The sequence below is a fragment of the Camellia sinensis genome, chromosome 14, assembly GCF_055761805.1.
Source record: "Camellia sinensis isolate YWXY chromosome 14, ASM5576180v1, whole genome shotgun sequence".
In the NCBI taxonomy this organism is placed as follows: domain Eukaryota; kingdom Viridiplantae; phylum Streptophyta; class Magnoliopsida; order Ericales; family Theaceae; genus Camellia; species Camellia sinensis.
Genome location: NC_138974.1, coordinates 25,142,400 through 25,165,540, shown reverse-complemented (window position 1 = coordinate 25,165,540; position 23,141 = coordinate 25,142,400). Strand labels below are relative to the sequence as shown.

General features: G+C 39.0%; 1 protein-coding gene and 1 long non-coding RNA gene across 4 annotated transcripts in view; both read right to left on the bottom strand.

Annotated features, from left to right (window-relative positions):
- Positions 1 to 600: 600 nt before the first annotated feature.
- The window catches only part of LOC114290520 (beta-glucosidase 12-like), a 70,357-nt gene continuing 47,816 nt past the window's right edge, over positions 601 to 23,141 (bottom strand). The window contains exons 4-13 of one of the 3 annotated variants that reach the window (XM_082906431.1): positions 16,506 to 16,581; positions 16,085 to 16,162; positions 4,445 to 4,532; positions 2,355 to 2,610; positions 2,024 to 2,139; positions 1,686 to 1,903; positions 1,568 to 1,599; positions 1,343 to 1,445; positions 1,111 to 1,233; positions 601 to 974 (exon numbers count right to left, since the gene is read on the bottom strand). In XM_082906431.1, the coding sequence (XP_082762557.1) occupies positions 1,160 to 1,233; positions 1,343 to 1,445; positions 1,568 to 1,599; positions 1,686 to 1,903; positions 2,024 to 2,139; positions 2,355 to 2,610; positions 4,445 to 4,532; positions 16,085 to 16,162; positions 16,506 to 16,581 (1,041 nt within the window). In that variant the 3' untranslated portion in view covers positions 601 to 974; positions 1,111 to 1,159. The remainder of the gene's footprint in view (positions 975 to 1,110; positions 1,234 to 1,342; positions 1,446 to 1,567; positions 1,600 to 1,685; positions 1,904 to 2,023; positions 2,140 to 2,354; positions 2,611 to 4,444; positions 4,533 to 16,084; positions 16,163 to 16,505; positions 16,582 to 23,141) is intronic. The other 2 variants (XM_082906429.1, XM_082906430.1) reach the window with 2 other exon arrangements.
- On the bottom strand, positions 17,698 to 19,248 carry LOC145807723 (uncharacterized). The gene is made up of 2 exons (XR_014351027.1): positions 19,059 to 19,248; positions 17,698 to 19,011 (listed from the first exon to the last, which is right to left on the bottom strand). It is a non-coding gene; the product is annotated as an uncharacterized LOC145807723 (long non-coding RNA).

The following is a 23,141-nucleotide window of genomic DNA, read 5'->3' as shown; positions in this document are numbered from 1 at the left end:
TTTTGGATCATAAGAAAATTTCAAACTATGAAAATCATAAACTAACTAATATATATATATATATATATAAACCCATCTTAAAGGCAAAACCAAAAATACCTAAGAATGCCAAAAAATAAATGAATGAATGAATAAAAATTAACGAGATTTTAAGCAAATTAAGGCCAAAAAAACTAGCTTAATGGTTTCAAAAGCAAATTTTACTTGATTTTGGTTCGCAAGGCTAGGGTCTATGAGTGGGATATGCTTTAGATTTTAGAATAGGCCCAACTCGAATTGGTTGTTGATTGGTCAAAGCCAAAAGGCTGGGTCTATGCTAGGCCCTTGGACAACTAGTTTGTGGGTTGGGCAAGCCCGACTGACCTGTTAGTGATCCTTAGTTGTTTGGCTTTTTCAAGGAAAGTCATGAGAATGTGACCTTTGAAAATCGCAATCGTGCACAAATCCTTGAAAAAGTGAACAATGGTTTCTCTTGGTCTATCTAGACAGGAGAATATTCTTTATTTTGAAGGCAAATTTGTTTAGTATTAGCTAAATTTGTGATCGTGATCAATATATGCATTCTAATAATAATAGTTGGTCTATTCTTGATACTTTTGGTTTGTGAAATGTAACAGATTTTTTGATAACTGTTATTGATTTATTTCAGTTACATCTCTTTCTTGCATGACCATTAAATTATGTTTAAAAGCATAAACAATGTTGCTAGAGATCATTACAAAGTGTAGAGAAGAATCTAACTTATTTTACTATTACATTTGTAGGATGCAAAATTATTGGAGAATTACATTTTCAATCATATGTCTCCATTTTTGAGAAGATTCTTGAACCATTTGGCTGAAAGTTTGGAATATCTTTTCAAACCATTTTTGTAATCTACGTAGTTGATGCCAAAACGAACTGTGTAACCCGAGCTCCATTCAAAATTATCCAAAAGTGACCATGCAAAATATCCTTTCACATTAGCACCATCCCTATATGAAAAACAAAATCAACAACAAACTTCATATGTAATAATTTTTTTTTTTTTAATAATTGCTAGTAGTGTAACCTTCGCACTCATATATTTTGTAAATGCAACATTATTTATTAGTCATCTTCAGAACTTACTTGATTGCTTGTAAAAGGAAAGAAAGATGGTGATAATAGTAATGTATCCTCATGTTGTCGGCAAGGGCTTCTTCAAGTGATAATGTAGCATTATTTGCCTCATCAATCCCTGAAATGAATGGGCTAAGAATGTTTATTGTAAACTTAATTTGTAATTACAAATTTATTAGATTTATATGTTACTAAGTGAAACAATTTTATGTTAATGCAAAATTATTAATGAACTAATTACCATTCTCCGTGATATAAATAAGAGGATTGTTATATTTTTTCTTCACGTAGAGAAGAATATCATAAATGCCTCTTGGATAAACAAAAAGCCAAGTTGAAGCAGCCTGTAAGATCACATAAAGTTAGAGAGTTGATTATGAAAATTTTCTATTCATGTGCAAGTTGGTAAATATATTAAATTTAAACAAGCTCCACAAGAAGAATTGCTTAAATTTCTACTTCTTACCATAGCACCGATAGGAACCCCATTCCGCTTAGCTAGCATTACAAAAGAATCATGTCTAGTTAGCACATATTAAGTTATAATAACGTTTTTAATTAATGGTACAAAACTTTGAACTTACTTGTAAGGTTAACCTGAGAATCTGTTAAAAAACTAACATTTACACTATTGGAGTTTGGTGCATATGCTGCATAATTAGCGGTGTAATAGTTCAGTCCAAGAAAATCAAATGATCCTTTTAACATCTTGGACTGTTCTTTGGAGAACTTAGGAAGTCGTTTTCCCACAAGAGTTCGCATTGTATGTGGATAGTCACCGGTTGTTAGAGGGTCCATAAACCTCCAGTACACAAGGAAAAACATAGTTAGGACATATTATAAATTGATGACCCTACTTATGACAATATTGTTCAGTACCATATATGCGTTATCACAAAAAGGAAAATTATAAAACACTCACCATCCTAACATAAAATCAAGGGCCCTTAGTGCAGCAGTACGGTCTTGTCTTTCTTCTGAGAAAGGTACCATCCAATGTGATATGAGTGTAATTCCAATCTTTCCCTTTTGTGATGTCTGTTTACATTTCCATCGTTTGAGTAACTCAAAACCATCTAATATATTTGTATCAAAAATTTCTCATATGTAGCAAATCTATTCTTAAACATAAAATTACTTTAGTTTCCATCGACTATGATTAGGAAGTAGCATTAAAATTAGCATATACTTCAAAACTCTTTGATAATAATGTGAATTATATATGTAGTTTCCTTTGGGTTTTCAAGTGAGACCTGATACTTTCGCTTGTACAAATTTACTGCAGTTGCATGAGCGAGAAGTTCGTGGTGTGATACAATATATGGCTCAGTGCTTGAATCCCCACCAGTACAATTTAATTGTAGCCATGAAGAGCATCGACCTGGTGCAAAGCTACCAACTGCGTACCCACTCATGCTATATGCCCACGGCTCATTCAAGGTGATCCAGTGCTTCACCCTATCACCAAATTCTTTGAAGCAAAGTTCTGCAAAGCCATTGAAATCATCCCTATAAAGTCGATCATCAATGTTGGAATATGACACAGGTACATTACAATGTTTTACATATTAACTTCAGGACTTCATGATTAATAATTCAATTCTATGACTACTTCCATTTCTAGGTTACTATCGAATGCTAAAGTCCGACACGGGGTCCTTACTGTGCACTAGTACAGTACCGTTTTGCTTTCTTTTTTTTTTTTTTTTTAATCCTATTTTTGTTTAATTAAAATAACTATGCATTGGTTCCATTTCTCATGAAAGGTTCCACATACATAGCCACTTTTCAACTTTTTTACACAACAGTAAAAGTTTAAATTTACACCACGTTTTTTTGGTGCATAATATTATTGTAAAATAAAAAAAAACGTATTTATAATTCAAAATTTATGAACTATATTCATTTTGAATATACCTTACACCACACTATGTTTAAATTTACACCTACTTTTTCTGTGTAACATTACTAGATATGTAAAAAAAATGATATATGTAAAAATTGTATTGAGATTTTAAATTTCTTGAGGCTTTCTTTTTCTTATTAGAATTTCTTAAATTGTCATTAATATGACCCTAATTTTTAATACAGTAAGAAAAATAAATTATAAAGAAAGATTATAAATAGATTAAAAGAAATGTAGTGTACCAAAAGTAATATTTAAAAAAACTATTTGAAATTTATACAAAATTTGAATATGTAGTGTAACTATTTAAAAAAAATAAAATTGTATGGTGTAGATTTAAATTTAGTGTGCGACATTCAAGATAATATGATTTGCACATTTTAATTATGCATATCTTTTAGTGTATTTGTTTTTTTTAAAAAATACTATGAGAAATACTTCCATAATTTAAATTTGTAGTGTACAATTAAGGTAAATACACTTTGTCCCTTTAAGTTTGGTCATTTTTTCACTTTGTTCCTTAAATTTTATCCCCCTCTTTAGCTCTTCATGTTTCAATTTTTTTTTTTAATACTTTAAAAGCTAATTTATGTCCAAAATTAGATATAAAAAATATATTAATAGTCACGTGATATAAAAATATTTTATTATATATAACTCACACATTTAACATAAATCCAAACTCAAATATATTAATATATTTTTTATCACGTGTCAATTACCGTAACATTTTTTTGTTTAATTTTGAACAAAACTTAAAGCATGTAGTGTCAAAGTGAAAAAAATAAAAAATAAAAAAATTAAAGGTCAAAAGAGAAAAAATTGCCATACATAGAGTGAGCAAAGAAAACAATTAAACGAAAAAAAGAAATAGAGCAAAAAAAAAACGGTGCCGTTTTTGGAGCACAGCATCCCTGCCGTGTAGCAGGCATTCCATGTCCGTTAAAGTCTAGGTTTCATATGGAAATGTCTTTCAATATTCTATAATATATATATATATATATATATTGTCAGAACGTATAGTAATCTAATTTTTTCATCAAATTTTATGATTTTTATTTTTTAATTCTTAAAAAATAAATTGAGCTATCCCACTTGCAAGGCTTTGCGATGAAAATAAAGGATTCAACTGTTCACCCTAGTTTGACTTAAATTTACCATTTGACAACCATCAAAAACAAAGAAGGGGAAAAACAAAAACTCAACAATTCAGAACATATTTTGATTTCAAATGAAGAGATTAACCATCTCAAAACTATAAGAGAAAAAGCAATTTGCTTTATTCCCTTTATATATATATTCAGTATGAACCAACAATTTAATTTAAAAACAAAAATAAGAAATTTTCATATGCTTCTATCTAGTTTAAATATATACAAATCTCACAAATTGACTAGCTAAAAAATTGAATCATTAGATGAATATATTATTACTTACCCAATTTTTGGGCTTAAGAAACCACCATACTCATCTTCCAATGCTTGGGGAAGATCCCAATGGAAAAGGGTCACAAATGGTTTTATACCTAGAAATGTCAGCATAAGAAGATAAGATAATTTTGAGGAGAGAGATGCTATAGAATATATATATATATATGAAAAATTTGGGTAATCACTCTAAGAAAAAATATCATCAATGTGTGGGTGAAAATCTGACCACACTGCCAACTTAGTACTCAGCTGGAAAACACTGGCAGAATAGATGGCACCTGTAAAACCTGCAACAGAAGGAGAAGACTCCGGCGGTGGTTTTTCCACCCGGGACACTCCGACGATCAAGTCAGTATATCTCTCAAAGATAATCAACAGTATTAAACTCACTGTTTAGAATATAAATTGTGTACCTTAGATTCACGGGGGTGCCTTTCTTTTATAGTTAACTCAATCCTAGTTCCAATAGAAGCCTGACTTCTATGGACTCCTGTTCAGTACTTACTTTGGACTCCTCAAGAGATAAAGATAAACTCCTTAAGAGCTTTATCCTTATCTTGGCTAAGTCTCCTCTTTATTCTAGGACTCTTGTCCCATATCCCTTATTCGCTTATATCGGATTCTGATATCTTCGAAGATAACCTCGGCCTAACCGAGATGATCTCAGCATAACGACCAGGACACGTGGCACCTCGGCTGATACATCGGTGTCACCTTGCCATATGTTGGTACTCAAAAAATATATCCCCACAACTGCCCCCTAGGTTCTATTACCTCGGCATTCTGAGGTGATGGAACCTATATCGGTACTTCCTTCCAGTACGTCGACTTAATATTTCCCAGCCGAGATCATTCACTTCAGGCCGATATGCCTTCATGAAGACTAAGGACTCCCAGAGTTCTTTTTAACATACGAGCTGTCAGACAATACTTATTCAACTATTTCATTCCACGTGTTTCATCCTTACTGGATCGTGCCTGTGACGCGCCTGTAAGCCGTCTTGTGTCTGTGTGCGCCGTCTGACGGTTTCGTCATTCTAGGTTCATTAATGCGATTTCGGCGCCTTTTCAAGTTTTTACAAAACTTTTTCCCTCTTCCTTCCGATTTTTACTTTGCATTATTCGTGCTAAAGCTCTTTCTCTCTCTTTGGCTTTTCTCCCCAAGTCCCCCATTATTCAAGCTTCCTTGTTCTGAAACTCGTTCCGTTCACCCCTTCCGGCGTGTTTTTCACTATTTCGTTGCCTCTACGACTGTCGTCTGACTTCGGCGATCCTTACACCGGCTTCATTTTTTCTGGTAAGCAACTGTTTCTTCTTATTTCAGTTCTTGATTTTTTCTGGAACTTGTTGTCATTACTGCCTTGCTCAAACATTTGATTTTGCGAATCATACACATGAGTGCGTTGATTTTGTTCGTTGCTTATGTCTTGAATACACGTACTGTTCACAATTTTCTTGCACGTTTTGCCACTGTTCTTGGCCCTCAACCCTTTGTATTCTTTATGTTTTTGATAGACCATCTCTGTTCTTGGTTCTGAAACTCGTTCTTGTTTCTGTTTTTTGTGTCTTTTCCAGATCTGTGCCTTCAATCTTCGTTTTCATAGATCTAGGTTTGGGATTTGCTTGTAGAAATTTCCTTAGGAAAAAACTGAAACCAGCATTTACTTAGGTTTTTGCCGAGGTGCAAATAACCCTCTTGAAAACATCTTCTTTCTGAAATCTAGCCCTTCTAATTCAGGCCGATATCATGGGTATGTGGAAACATAGGGTAAATATCCCATCCAAGTTAGAATATTTTAGGCAGGAGTTTGAAATCCCAGCCGATGTCAATCTGAGGTTGGCTGGGGATGATGACTCCATCATGCCTACTGATGACTCCATGCCCCTCCCTGTAGTTGCCTTTTTGAGTGTGGACTTCGGCTCCCACTTAACACCCTTTTCCGTGAAATACTTCATTATTACAAATTGAACCCAATGCAACTTGCCATCAATTCTTATCGAACCATCAATGGTATCATAGCACTAGCCAAACAAGAAAACGCTAGGATCACTCTAGCCGATATCCAATTCTGCTACACTATGTGTGGCCTCAAAAAAGACACCGGCTACGTTTATTACCTTAAGCCGAGGTCAACCGAATACAAAATCGTCGCCGACCTCCCTGACTCCAACAAGGGAGCTGGGGATGACTATTTCATAACTTCGGGGAACTGGGAGTTTGCCCCAGATGAGGATCTCCATCTCTTCCCTCTTCCTCATTCAGTCTTTGTAGAGGGTAATAGTAAGAGCCCTGCATTCACACTTACTTGTTTTCTAAAGTCTTTCATACTTTATCTATTTCTTAATGTCTGTTCCTCCTGTAGCTGTGCCTAAGCCACCAAAAAAATTTCGTCAATCCTTCATTCCCAGTAAGGATTTGAAGAAACTTTTGGACTTGCCAGTCCACAATGGAAGGCGCCTCTGCTTCTCAATTTTATTCCAACATACAAGTCAACTCTGCCTGATGTCCCTAGGAGGTAGAAGAAAAGCCTTTCTCCACCCTCTGCCACAACTCCACAAACTGCGTCCACATCTCGAACAGACCAAGGATTAACCTCTGATCCAGCTGAGTTACCGTCAACCTCGGCTCCATACTTGATTCCAACATCCCGACGCCGCCGTCGACGCCGAACAGTTTCTTCTGCCGAGATGGGTCGCCCAAAACCAGTTGCAAAAAATCTTCTGGCCAGTATTCCGTCATTCGTTGACAATCAACCAGCACAAACCCAACCTCCTCCGAAGCTGAAAAGAATAAAGAAGGCTCAGCCAAAGGCTAAGGTATCTCAGATCGAGTTTGAGGATACGTTGCCGATCTCCAAATTGGCTGAGAGTGACAAATCTCAACCCTCTGCTGGGAAGAGGCGCTCAGAGGCCCAGCCATCCGAATCCCCAAAATCGAAGAAGCCGAGGTCATCCTCAGCAACCACCTCGGGGTCAAAAAAACATGATGTTCCCTAGGCCCCCAAAATCACCCTTGAAGATAAGCCAGTTATGGCTAAAGACAGTGTTGATGACATAAATGTCGACGTTGCTCTCAGTACCGCCCTGCTCCTCCCTAGCGATCTTGACCGAAACGCCGAGTTGAGCGAGTATGAGAATTACGCTTTGATGCTTCAACGCTCCGTCCAAGTAAGTGTCTTTTACTTGGTAATTTTCTTCTTTCTTTTTTGTACTTAGAAAATTTTGCAATAACTTTTACCTTGTGTTCTTTCAGGCCATCCAGCATGCCCACTCTTTTTCTGTTCAATCTTTCGAAAATCGGCAGAAGTTGGCCGACATGAAGAGGGAGTTCTCTTTTCTTCAAAAAGCCAACAAAAGTCTTCAATCAAAGATGAAAAAGTTGGAAGATCAGGCTGAGGCTATTATCAAGGCTCAGACCGATGCCGAAGAGAAGGCTGAATCTGCCGACACTATCAGGAAAGTGGCTGAGTCCCAGAAAAGAGAGGCCGAGGAAAAAATGGCCCAGGCCCAAAAGGAGCTTCAGGAGGCCCTGGCCACCAAAGAAGCCGAAATCCAAGATGCCGACGAGAAGGCGTATGCCCAGGGCATGGCCGATGTCATAGAGGCTTACGAACAGCAAGTGAAGCAAGCATGCAACAAGGGTTTCACCCTTAGTTGGATGTCTCTTCTCAAAAAACTTAATGTCCCCGAGGACTCGCCATTCCGTAATGCTGATGCCATTCCTCTTCCATTCCCTCCACTTCCTCCACCAGTTCGATCTGATGATGATTCTGAATCTGAAGAGGAGGTCTTGGTGAGGAAGCCCAAAGATGCTGATGGGGCCAAGTCCCCTCCTCAGAATGAGCAAGTCCTGAACTTGACTCAGGATGAGAAGGGTGATGAGATTCCCAAGGAAGCTGTTCCTAAGAATGCACCAGCCGATGTCACCTTTGCTGACAAGAGTATTGATAAAACTTTGCAAGAAATTGATACTGAGCTTGCGGCGGAGAAGGCGGCCGAGGTGGCTTCTCAACAATCGTCTGAACTTCAAATTCAATCAACTGCTACTGGAGAGGAGCCTTAGCTTTATGTTTTTCTTTTCCTTTCTTGTACTTTGTTTTTTGAAACAATGTATGCTTTCCTCATGGCCGATGTGCCTTCTCTGTAATTCCCAAACAATTACTTTTTGGTAGGCCATAGTGCCCTCTTTTGTGTACAAATGCAATTGCTTTCCCTGAATGCTTGAATCTTTATCTTCCTTTTACTGCTCTTGTATGTCCTCTATACTTGGAATATTTTGCATGCCTTTGATATACTCTTCCTTCTTTGTGCAACCTTCTCAGGGTGACATACCTCGGTTATACAAACTGATGGAACTACCTCGGCAAGTACTTGTCTTGTAAATTTCTCATAAACTTTAACAAGGGGAAAAACATATACGGTTTAATTTCAACTTGTAAGCTTTTCTTAAGTTTCAACAAGTGTTAAACAATGATCTCGGTTTGACTTTGTCTTGTAAATTGTTACAAATTTCAACAAGTGCCAAACAATGATCTCGGTTTAACTTCAACTTGTAAATTGCTACAAATTTCAACAAGTGTTAAACAATGATCTCGGTTTAACTTCAACTTGTAAATTGCTGCAAATTTCAACAAGTGTTAAACAATGATCTCGGTTTAACTTCAACTTGTAAATTGCTACAAATTTCAACAAGTGTCAAACAATGATCTCGGTTTAACTTCAACTTGTAAATTGCTACAAACTTCAACTTGTAAATTGCTACAAATTTCAACAAGTGTTAAGCAATGATCTCGGTTTAACTTCAACTTGTAAATTGCTACAAATTTCAACAAGTGTTAAACAATGATTTCGGTTTAACTTCAACTTGTAAATTGCTACAAATTTCAACAAGTGTTAAACAATGGTCTCGGTTTAACTTCAATTTGTAAATTGCTACAAATTTCAACAAGTTTTAAACAATGATTTCGGTTTAACTTCAACTTGTAAATTGCTACAAATTTCAACAAGCGTTAAACAATGATTTCGGTTTAACTTCAACTTGTAAATTGCTACAAATTTCAACATGTGTTAAACATCTTTGTCTTCTCTCTCTTCAACTTGTAAATTGCTACAAATTTCAACAAGTGTTAAACATCTTTGTCTTCTCTCTGCCCTCTAATGTGAACCTGAGTTCTATCTAGGTTCTCATTATTTATGCATTCTAGAAACAACATTATGTATCTTTATCAGTCACAAGTGTTGAAGAATCTTGCTAAAATTTTATTCATGACGTCGGCAAAAAACAAGTCAAATCTCAATGATAGAAACATTTCAGATTACAAGTGTTCCAGGGTCTTGGCAATGCTTTGCCCTCATTATCTTCAAGCCGATATGCCCCATTGCCTAATACCGAGGTGATTCGGTAGGGTCCTTCCCAGTTTGGGCCAAGTTTTCCCTCTCTAGGATCCTTTTTATTGCGACGACTTTTCTCAATACTAGGTCGCCGACTTGAAACTCTCTTGGATTGACCCTCTTATTATAAGCTTTGGCAAGCTGCTGTTGGTATGCTGTGAGCTGTATGACAGCCTTCTCTCTTCTTTCTTTTAAAAGATCCAAATCTCGGACTAAGAGTATATCATTAGTCCCGTTATCAACTCCCTGGGTTCTGATCCCTGGGATGCCGACCTCCAGTGGAATGACTGCTTCTGTGCCATAAGCCATGGCAAAGGGGGATTTCCCTGTTGACCTTCTTGGCGTAGTCCGATATGCCCAGAGTACATTGGGAAATTCGTCTACCCACTTTCCTTTCGCCGCCTACAGCCTCTTCTTTATCCCATCCAGAATTACTTTGTTGGATGTTTCTGCTTGTCCATTGCTTTGTGGAAAGCTTGGGGTTGAAAAGTAGTTCTTGATCTTGAACTTTGCACAGAAGCTCTTAATTAGCTTGCTGTCAAACTGTGTTCCATTGTCAGTAACTAATGCTCTCGGAATCCCAAATCTGGTGATGATATTTCTCCATATGAAGTTCTTGACGTCCACATCTCGGATCTTGGCAAGAGGTTCTGCTTCTATCCACTTTGTGAAGTAATCTGTTGCTACCAGCAAGTACTTCCTTTGCCCAGTTGCTTGGGGCAATTGCCCAACGAGATCCATGCCCCATTGGGCAAACGGCCAAGGACTGGATACAGGGTTCAGGTCAGCAACTGGCTGGTGTATCAAAGGTGCAAACCTTTGGCATTGTTCACACTTCTTCACGTAGGCCTCTGCATTTTTTTGCATGTAGGGCCACCAATACCCCTGGGTAATGGCCCTATGAGCTAGTGATCTGCCCCCAGCGTGGCTTCCACAAATTCCTTCATAAATTTCATATAAAAAAATCTTCAACCTGCAAAGGGTGTACGCACCTTAAAAGGGGTCCAGTGAAGGACCTTTTGTAAAGATGTCCTTCTGCTGTCAAACTGAATCTTGCCGACTTCAATCTGACCTTGTGTGCCTCCTTGTGGTCTTCTGCCAGCTTTCTTTCTTTCAAGAATGCAACAATTGTATCCATCCAGCTTGGTCCCATGTCCACACACATTGCTACATGCTCTGTGGTTCGTGGTTCGATGCTTGGGCCCGACAAGTAGTCGACCATTATTGTCCTTGCTTTTCCACGTTGTATGGCACTGGCTAGGTTGGCTAATGCATCGGCATGACAGTTATCATCTCGGCTGACTTAAAGTAGTCGGCAGTTATGAAACAAGGCTGCTAGCCTGATGACCTCCTTTGTGTATGCCGACATTCTTTCATCTCGAGCTACAAACTCTCATGTTGTCTGATTCACTATAAGTTGTGAGTCACAAAAAACTATTACCTCGTCTGCTTCTACTGCTACTGCCAGCTTCAGTTCTACAATCAGTGCTTCGTATTCTGCCTGTTTGTTTGAGGCCTTTAACCCCAGTCGAATGGACTGTTCCAATATCTCTCAATCTGGAGATATCAATACTACTCCTGCCCCTGCTCCCTGTCAGTTTGAGCTCCCATCAATGAGCAGTCGAAAGGAGTCGCCGATGTAAATGCTGCAGGGTCTGAGTCTTTCTTCTTTCCTTTGTTCTTTTGTATTCGGCTGTATTTCTTTTTCCTTGCTCGGGCATCGCTCATCTCAATTCAACGGAGCCCGGTGTACGATGGATTCTGGCGTGAATTCGGCCACGAAGTCGGCCAAAACTTGGCCTTTGATTGCTGTTCTCGGCCTGAACTCCAGGTCATACTGGCCTAAGGCCACTACCCATCTGGCAATTCTTCCTGTTAAATCTCCTTGTTGCAACAAGGACTTCAGTGGGTGTTCTGTTAGTACCACAATCTTGTAGGCCTGAAAGTAATGGTTCAACTTCTTTGAAGCCATTACTAAGGCCAACATCAATTTTTCTAATGGTAAATACCTTATTTCTACATCGGCCAGGGTTTTGCTTACATAGTTAACAGCCTTTTGTTCCTCTTTTTCTTCTCGGATTAGTACTACACTGATCGCATGTTCTGAGACCGCCAAGTACAGGAACAGCTCCTCCCCAGGTTTTAGATTCGAAAGAACTGGAGTTGTGGTCAGGTACTTCTTCAGATCAGCTAATCCTTCTTTGCACTCCTCTGTCCAAAGAAAGTCTGTGGCTTTCTTCACCAAGTTGAAGAAAGGTTTGCATTTGTCTAAGCTTCTGCTTATGAACCTGTTCAGGGCTACGGCCCTTCCAGTTAGCATCTGCACCTATTTTGCCGACATCGGGCTCTTTAACTCTAGGATGGCCTTGATCTGATCTGGGCTGGCCTCGATGCCCCTTCTGGTCACTAGGTATCTTAAAAACTTACCAAATCCAACTCCAAATGTACACTTCGATGCATTGAGTCGGAGCCAATATGTTTTAAGGATTTCAAAGACTGCTTTTAGATCGGCGAGATGACCCTCAGGCTCCTTGGTCTTAACGACCATGTCGTCGATGTAGACTTCTACTGTTCGGCCAATCAAGTGTTTGAACATTTTGGTTACCAACCTTTGGTAAGTTGCTCTTGCGTTTTTCAACCCGAAAGGCATTACTCTGTAACAGTACAAGCCTTTTGGGGTGATAAACGCGATCTTCTCTTCGTCTAGAGGGTACATGGCTATCTAGTGGTACCCCCTGTAGGCATCTAGGAAGCTCATTCTTCCATGCCCTGAAGTGGCATCTACTAGTTGGTCAATCTTGGATAGAGGAAAGCTGTCTTTGGGACAGGCTTTGTTGAGACTGGTAAAGTCTACGCAGACCCTCCATTTACCGTTCTTCTTCTTTACCACTACTGTATTGGATAACCATGTCGGGTAGTGAACTTCTTTAATGGCCCTGGCCTCCAGAAGTCTGTCTACTTCTTCTTCTACTGCTTCGACGTGCATCAACGTCGGTCTTTTGGCTCTTTGAATTACAGGTTTGGCTAACCTGTCAACATTCAGTTTGTGGCAAGTGACCTCGGGGTCAATGCCATGCATTTCGTAAAGTGTCCAAGCAAACACTTCAATGTTTGCTCTAAAAAAAGCTTCCAACTCTTTTTCCTCTTCTTCGTCTAAGCCCGAGCCGAGAAGAAAGAAGCGTTTTTCATCCCCATCCTGGACGAGGATTTTCTTCAGTGCCTCTTCACTCTTCTCGGCTGGCTCTTTGCCGACGTCTTCTAGGACTTCTACACCCTCATCTTCAATTTCTGCCTTTTCTGGCTCTCGTATGCTACAAGTAGATTTCACTGCTGCCATGGAGCAATTCTTCGCCTGCAGCTGATCGCCTCTGACTTCCTCTATCCCATGTTCTGTTGGGAATCATAATAGTTGATGTAATGTTGAGGGAACTGCTCCCATCGCATGCAACCATGGCCTTCCCAAGATGATGTTGTAAGGGGAGGGTGTGTTGATGATGGTGAATTCTGTCTTGATCTTCCTGGTGCCAGCCTGCACCTCCAAGCTTACTGCTCCCAGTGGCCATGTCGGCGTTCCATTGAACCCAACCATTGGGCCATTGGATTATTCCATATCATCTGGGTGAAGGCTGAGCTCCTTGTAGCATTAGACGTATATGATGTCACAAGAGCTGCCTTGGTCAATCAGGATGCGTTTCACTTGGCACTCCCCAACCTGGAGGGATACTACCAAGGCATCATTATGCGGATGCTGGACCATCTCTGGGTCGGCTTCAGAAAAGGTTATCATTGGTCCCTAGCACTCTTCTGCCTGATGTCTTTTCTCCCCGACTTGGTAGACATGTTGTAGGTGTTTCACCTTCTAGGTCTCTCCTCGGATTTCGTTTTCGTTGACCTTTGAGTGAATTACGTTAATTACCCGAGGTCCTCTTGCCTGAGGTTGCTGTGCTGGGGGAGGCGGTGCTGCGGGTACCTGAGGCAGTCTTGCCTGTTCCTCCCTTGTTCTGGCCTCATCGACAATGTCCCTCAAGTGGCCTTGCCTCACCAGGTCTTCTAAGTGTGCTTTTAGGGCTCTACAACCTTGAGTTGTATGCCCATCATCATTGTGGTAGGCACAATGCCTGCCAATGTTTCTTCCCATGAACTCTCCTAGAGTCCTCTCTGGTGTTCTGAAATAGGGCTAGTTCCGGATTTGATCCAGGACTTTGTGAATTGGGATTTGGAACACAGTTGTCACTGCCTGGATAGCCCTCAGTTCTGCCTCTTGTTTGAAAGATCTATTGTTACCTCGGCCTCGCTTCGGTGAGCCGTTTCCTTTCTCGTGCTTTGTCTCCTTATTTCCCGACGTATCTTCCTCGGCTCTAGCATACTTCTCGATTCTGGCCATGAGTTCCTCCATACTTTTTGGCAATGTTTTTGCCAATGACTTTCGTAGTGGACAGTCATCCTTCAGGTCGTTCTTGAAGGATACGACCGCCACTTCTTGATTACACTCTGGTATTTGGTTGAATACCTCATAGTATCTCTTTGCATAGGCCCTGAGACCCTCATCCTTACTGATCTTTAGAGACATCAATACGTCCACCCTCAGTGGCTGCAACTTGTTTGTCACGAACTTGGCCACAAACATCTCAGCCAGGCTTTCCCAAGTCTTCACGCTTCCCTTCGGTAGTTTGTGAAACCAATCTGATGCAATCTCCCCGAAGGATGAGGGGAACACTTTGCAGAGTAACGGCTCGTTCCCGCTATATAATGCCATTGAATTCAGGTATAATCCAACATGAAAGTTGGGATCTGACTTACCATCATATATTTAAAACTTTGGCATACTAAATCTCTTCGGTGCCTCAAACTTGTCCAATTCCACCGAGAATGGTGTCCTTGGCTTAATAGGGGAAGTTACCTCGGCTTCGGCATTCTGCTGCTTCCTCTTGTGGTAGTCTCTCAAGTCTTCTTTACTCCTCTCTGGAGCTCGGCTATCTTTTGACTTCAGTCTTTTCGGTATACTGCTCTCGGCCTCGTGGTGGGCCCGTTTTAATCTTTCTCCATGGATTGTGTCAAAACACAGCGCCTGCCCTTGAACATGCCGATATTCTTTGGGGTCTGCGTCCTTTGTGTGATATGTCCTTCGGGACTCTTCTCTTCTCGGCTCCCCTCGCCCGACTTCCCTAGAAGGCCGGTGAGAGTGCCTCTCACTCCTGGTATGCTGGGGGGCTTCTGGGATTGCTTTCTGCCCTTTCTTCTGGGCATTGGCTGCTGGCATCGGCGTGTCCTGCAGTGGGTATGGTGGCTGCATGACGTTATTTTACATCATAAAATTGACGACCGATTGCAGGTCTGCCAATTTGTTTGCCATCTCTTTCACCTCTTCGTCCCTTCGTAGGCACCTGTCCTTCCATACCCAGAGGTCGCCTTCGTTGTAGCACCCGCTTCGATTAGGTTTCTCCGGTACGTCGCCAGTCTGGCCGACGTCTTTTATTCCATGAGCTTGTCTATGAGTTTCTGTGTTGGACTTTTCTCCTTCGATATCAAGGTCAATAGGTCTCCCACTCCCAGCAGGACTATCGTCCCCAATCTTTTCCTTCTGTCCGTTACTGGCCATCTATTCTACTTTCTTTCCCACAGACGGCGCTAAATTGTGTGCGTGAAAATCTGACCACACTGCCAACTTAGTACTCAGCTAGAAAACACTGGCAGGATAGATGTCACCTATAAAACCTGCAACAGAAGGAGAAGACTCCGGCGGTGGTTCGTCCACCCGGGGGCACTCCGATGATTAAGTCAGTATATCTCTCAAAGATAATCAACAGTACTAAACTCACTGTTTAGAATATAAATTGCGTACCTTAGACCCATGGGGGTGCCTCTCTTTTATAGTTAACTCAATCCTAGTCCCAATAGAAGCCTGACTTCTATGGACTCCTGTTCAGTACTTACTTTGGACTTCTCAAGAGATAAAGATAAACTCCCTAAGAGCTTTATCCTTATCTTGGCTAAGTCTCCTCTTTATTCTAGGACTCTTGTCCCATATCCCTTATCTGCTTATCTCGGATTCCAATATCTTCGGAGATAACCTCGGCCTAACCGAAATGACCTCGGCATAACAACCAGGACACGTGGCACCTCGACTGACACGTCGGCGTCACCTTGCCACGTGTTAGTACTCAAAAAATATATCCCCACAATCAATATGAATTATAATTTTAAAATTGCTACTACCATATTAACTTGGTGTGACATCATTAAGTTGAATCATAACCTTTTCCCAAGAGCTCATCTATAAGGTTGTTGTAATATTTGATTCCTTCATTGTTCACTCCACCACTTAGCTTTCCACCTAGAAATATTACAAGTATCATCTAAAAATTATGCAAATATAAGTAAGAAAGATAAAAAAAAAATAGTATGGTTACCACTGATTGGATCATCCTAGTTCATAACTTCTAACAAAAAATTTTCTCCCTTTTTTGTTAAATGCCTAGGATTACTCAAATCAAATGATTATAATCTCATTTTGGGTCTCACTTTCTTTTTACATTTTCATTTGAGCCCATTTTTCACAATTTCTTTGTTACAATTGTGGTTTCATTTGCCTATGTTCTTTGATAGGACACTTCTTCCATGCATATATAATGCATATTTGATAACATTTAGAGAAACTATATGATTGATCATCTTACGTGGCAATACTCTGGACCATGAGATAGAGAATCTGTAAGCATCTAGACCCATTTCTTTAATGATCTTTACATCTCCCTGTAACATCATTAGAGAAAAAATTAACCAATATATATATATATATATATATTTTGCAATAAATCAATTCAATTGTATAACTAAAATTTGATTATGAAAAAATGTTATATTTTTCCAGTTAAATTTACAACATTTCCTAGTATCATAAGCCAGTGAGATTTATGTAAATAGTATTCATGTAAGTGTATACACTACATTTCAACTCGCTATAATAGTTGAAGTCCGTCATTGGATTTTTGGCCAATGCCAAAAGCTGGAAACGGTCCAGGCTGCGAGAAATTCTTGAAGTGGTTCAAAATACTAAATCTGGATCAAGAGACCCTTCTCAAACCTAAAGCCATGGTAAGTCTCATTATGATTTATTTGAGCCTCATTTGAAACTTGTAAACCCAACGGTGAATTTGGATTTCATAGGCAATTTTACATGGAAATTTCCTAAATTTTTAAATTTACCAAGACCATTTATTCATAATTTTAAAAATATTTCCAATGATATAAAATTCACTTCATTCCAATTTGAAACCAAGACTAGGTAGTAGTGTCCTTCTAGGATTTCTATTAAGTAATTGGTTACTTATTGAGACTCTTGGCTTATTTTTGTTGTATTTATTAAAATTGTAATAATCAAGAGAGGTGATTAGCCTGTTATATGAACTATTTCAGAAAATTATTAAATTATCCAGAAAAATGGATTTTTATAGTTAACATCTTAAAATAGTTTTTTTATTTTTTTTGAAGAGTTATCCAATAATAGATTTTCTCAAACATTATCACTTCAATGGATATTTCCTCGAATTATAACTTCTATTTTTATTTTATTTTTTTGAATTATTTTCAAATTGGACTTTGGATAAAATCAATCAAAATTTGGGTTGATTCCACCCTTGGATGAGTTATTCCAATCAAGGATAAGACCTTATCCTCATTCCAAAATAGTTATCTTGTCCTCATCATAATATTTTTTTGGGAAAAATTTCATACCTGTGTATAACTTAAAAACTGATTACAAATAAGTGGTAAAGTTTATAACTATTAATAATTATTTCAAATTACCATTGATTGGTGTAATTTCCCCACCTTTGTTTTTTGGAAACTTTGATCTCTTAGTACTCTCTATTTTTTTTTTTTTATCAACAAAAAAAACTTTATTGATGAAAGGATCAAGATACAAAACAGGACAATCATCAACAAAGCAGGGAAGTGTAGAGAGCATCAAAGCTAACCTAAACAATCCCAACTAGGTTGGCACCGCAAAGGAAGCACAATCGTATGCTAGCACTTGACCCAAGATTGGTGAGGAACCAATCAACAAAGAAACGAGGAAATAGAAAAGAACAAATAACACTTAAGAGTAGAAACAACCACACAAACCAGCCAACAACAGCAATACAAAACCAGTGACAGCATAACCACAGACCACTGCAACTGGAGCAAGCTCCCCTATGACATAGCTAAAGACAACAGTTTAGAACAATTACAAGATTACAACCCACTAACCCAATTATCTTCCGAACTGCTACACAATAAACACCAACTCATGCACTGAGTAAAGTAATCTACAAACTCTATTTTACCACAGACTACAACTCTTCACAATATCAATACACTCAACTCTACCAACCTAGAGTACTTTCCATAAAACACACGCATAAACCTGAACCACCATATAGGCCATAAAGTAGCCAATGCATTAACAACCCCAATACAGCTGCTTCAGAACAACACACAGCAGCAAAACACCACTACCTTACAGTTAGACCAGGACAACTACCATGCTAACATTTAAACCAAACCAAAATCAGCAGCAACAACAACACCAATACAGCTGTAATAGGAAAGCACACACCAATAACACACCTTTACTAGAGCACATTTCTCCAAATACATACCACTCAAAAATCAGCACACCACACACTGCTACATATACACTGATAAAAACCAACCAAAACCAATAGTAAAGGGAACCACTGCCAGCAACAGGCCATAGCAACGCAAACCATTAGCTGTAAACAACCCCACAACCTTAGAGGCAACTACGGATCAGACCTATATTGGAGATGAAATCATGAAATAAATACATGCTACCAATATGATGATTCTTAGCCCAATAAGCCACTATGACTTTGATTAATTCTGATATAACCTCCAAATTTGGTTGAGCTCCCCTAAATAAACACTCATTCCTAAGCCTCCATAAAGACCACACCACAGCAATAGGAACGACATTCCAGATCCTAAGTTCCTTCTTTCTGAACTTGAACCCAAACCACCAATAAAGCAACTCAATTACAGAACCAGGGGAAACCCATTGAGTTCCCCACCAAGCAATAACATCAGACCATAACTTCCAAGCAAAAGGGCAGAGTAACAAAATATGATTAATATTTTCAGGGGCAGAAATACAAAACAGACACAAGGAAATAGAATTACCTCTCAGTACACAGAAATACAAAACAGACACAAGGAAATAGAATTACCTCTCAGCACACAGAAATACAAAACAGACACAAGGAAATAGAATTACCTCTCGGCACACCAATTCTATGAAGGAAATCAGCAATCTTAAGTCTACCTCTCCACACCAGCCCAAATAGAAATTTGGCTTTCGGAGGAGCAATATTATTCCAGATAAATTTTGATTACTCCACAACATGACCCTCATCAGCTTGAAGCCACCCATACAGAGATCTGACTTGAAAAATCCCAGAAGGAGAAGCCAACCATCTAATCTGATCCTCACCGTTTGCCCTTAGTTATACATATATTGGGAGAATGGTTGATCGATGGGTCATGGTATGGTACACACATACATATGAATGTTGGAACTTTCCAAATGTACATAACTATTTATAATTATTGATTAATTAATCTATAAATTAATTACAAATAAATGTTTTGTAGTATAGGTTCAATTTTATTTACTTTTATCTTTTATAAAAACTTGTTGGATATTTGCGATGGATTTTCTTCCAGTCACAAATCCCTAATTAATTTTGTATAATAAAATGACTTATTTGTTATGATGACAAAAAGGTGGCCAAAGAAGTTGCTAGGTGATAGTATTTGTGGCTATGGTTCCCTAATTTTATTTTATTTTATTTTTTTTGCGTTGGCAACTTGGTGGTCGCAAATAAATATTGGACTTTTTCGTGTCCGGGCACTAGCTAACACTAAGGCATGTTTTTCATTGGCATTTTGGTGGTCGCAAATAAAATTCATATTTTTTAAGAACTTTTTTTGGCTGTAAAGTTAGCGGCATTAACGCCTGTGTTTGGTTAGAGAATTTGAGAACGGATTTGAAAAGAGAAATTGAAAAAGTGTGTAAAATTAAGTGAAATATAGGTATGTTTTATTCATATTTACCTACTTTTCCATTTCTTTTTTTAAATCCTTATTCAAATCTCCCAATCAAATACAATATAAAAGTATATTTTACGGTAACTAAGAATTAGTGACGGCTTAACTCCAGCGGCAAATATTTTTGTTTTTTCACCCCATATTTGTGTTCCTTTTATGTTAACACAAAGCGATCCAAATGTTCAGGACCGACCCTAGCCTAAGGCTTGTGTCTTAGGTATCAAAATTTTGACCAAAAAATAAGGTCTTCAAATTTAGTAAAATGTTATAGGCTCAATTTTTTTTTTTTTTTGAAGGGCCTCAAAATATTTTATTGGGTCCATATATGATTTAGCCCATATTTATTTATATGTGTAGTTTTGTCCATATTTATTAAGATGAAAATATATATTAAAAAAAAAATGTTTGGGCTCAAGAAGAACAATACATACAATATATGGGCCCTAAATTTTTTTTATAACCTTCTTTATTTATTAGATTTTAGTGGAATAAATAATTTTGCTCCAATTTTTTTACTTAGGTCTTTATTAGTTTTAATTGAATAATTTTTTCCTAATTTTTTTGTCCTAATTTTATTTTATTAAATTGTTTTGTTTATAATTTTAATAATTATGTGTGCAAATAAATTTTTTTATAACTACAAATAAATAAAAAATTATAACTAATCATTTTATTCATAAACTTTTTTTCTTTTTTTAATGTAAGAGGAGCTTTCATTTTTTAAATTCACCTTAACCCCAAATGTCAGGATCGGCCCTACAAATGTTGCGTTTGCCAAACCCGCCACTAGCCGATGCAAAAAGGCATTTTCTAGTAGTATAATGACTTTGACAAACTGTAGAAATTATCTAGTAGGTTAGGGTGATTACATGTTCATGTGTTTAGCTAATGATATATTACAGTTTATTTACCTTCTCCTTATTATTTGGGCTATTTATTCAGTTGTCTTCTTACTATTAGTTGGACACAGCCAATATAAAATTTATGAAAAATAGAATAATTATTTGACAAACTAGCCTTTGTCTCTTGACATGAGCTTGTGAATAATAATATAAATGAATCCAATGTGAGCCGTGTAATAAACTAGTCTATGGAAAAATTTCGAGTGAGTCCTATTGAATGAACTTAAATACTTACATGTCTTACACACCTTTTAAATACACTAAAAAATTATAAAATACTTATTTTATTCTCATTTTTATTTTGTGAAGGCCAAAGGCAGCTCTTTCTCTCTCCATTATCATTTTAATAGCCTCAGATCACCACCCACCACCTCCACCTCTACTTTCATTATCATTGATCTACAATTTTTTGTCGTCGATCTGCACTATCATCTCTTATCTATACTCTATCGTCGTTGATCCACCACTACCGATCACTAACCACCTCCACCATCACCGATCTACATTTCACCATCGCTAATCTTTAGAGCGACCGTTTAAATCTGGCCATTTACAGTATCGATCTACTATTTTAGACATTGATTTGATACCGTAACTATCTTGGCCGTCAAGATGTAGCCATTACATGGTAATCAAAGCTTTTACTAGTGAGATCTTCTCTCTCTCTCTCTGCGCGCTAGTAAAGATCTAGTACCAAATTTGTTGTTTGTAAAATCTAAATAAATTTATCAATGAATAAAATTACAATAATAAATTTTTCAATCTTACTTCATTTTTTATTAGTTATGTACGGGGAGCAAATATTCAGGCAAGCCCGCACTCCTTTCTTCCAAGCTCCGTTTCTGTCCGATAACCTGCGTGCACAACAGCAGTGAGCTACCCGGCGGTGTGTGGCCAGAAAAACCCTCCGACGATCAAGTTAGACACACACACATGGATAGAGAGAGAGAGAAGACTGAGTTGAGTGTAAGTATTTCTCTTACCAAATGTTCGTCTGTCCAGCATGGGGGCGCAGACTTGCTTATATACCTTCTGCGCCCCAAATCTACTCCCAGTGATCTCTCGACACGTGGTTCTGCTATCTCATGTGTCAGCACAAATCTTGCTGAACATCACCTAACCCGACTGCCAGCCCACTATATTGGGAGTGTAGACACCCCATTTTTGACCGACCTTAAGACTCAGACGTCACCAATTGAGCGCTTGGTGATGTTGCATATCGCGCTCGTTCAGAAGTCTCAGAGTCCCGGCCATGTGCCCTGCCTCCGGATTTCCGAACCCTCTTCTGTGCCCTGCCTCGGTTTGCGAACCAGGCTCGGTTTTCTCTGTTTCTTTTCTTGAGGGGAGGGAGAGGTCCCGTGGACCATCTCTCAGTGGCCGTGGGCTACGTTTTATGGTCGTAGGCCATTTTGCCCATTTCGGAGCCCGGTTTCCGGTTTTTCGGGACTGTTGGCCGTGTGCCTCGGTTCGGGACCGCTTAACCGTCTCCATTTGCTCTGATTTTTGGCATACATCTTATTTACTCCCTTTCAAGGGACACTGGAGTCTGAGAAACCCACTTCGTAGCAGAACGCCACTTTCAGTGCTTGGCAGCCCATTTTCGGGACCCCAAACTGCGTGTTTTGGCCCCCGAGCATTCGTTTCGCATCGGTTTTCGTTCATTTTTGACAGGTGCCTCTGTTTCATCACCAGGAAGGTCACTGGAGGGTGGGAGGCCAGAAATTATCTTGGCAACCAGTTATATTCCATTTTCGCCCTCCGACACCCGTTTTTCGCACTTCCGAGCCAATGTTGAACACCTCGGGGCCACTTTCTTCAACCCCAAACCACATATTTGTGTTGTACACACATGGGAGGATCCTAATATTATTTGGCCGGCCAGAAACTCCATTTGACCCTTTTGAACCCCTCTTAAAAATGGCTTGCTCTCTCTCCTGTTTTAGAGTTTCCAAATTCGAACCACAGGGTTGTGATGAGGGGACCTGGGAGGCCACCTTTTTATGGTGGCCGGCCACTAAGTGAACTTGACCCTTTTGACCCCTAGCCGGCCGGCTAGGGGGGGTGGCCGGCCGGCCACCTGCAACTCCAAAAGGTGGCCGGCCATAATCTTTACACTGTGGACTTTACAGCTATATAGCTGTTTCCCCCAGAAAATATCTCAATCCGGGGGATATTTTGTGGGGGAAAGCCTTGGTCCTTTTCCCCCACCCTTTCCTTCCATGCTCCCCCTTCTTTTGGTCCTTATAACCAGCTGCAAGCATTGGTCTGGAGGGTTAGAAAAATTGGTCTTCAAGCTTGCAT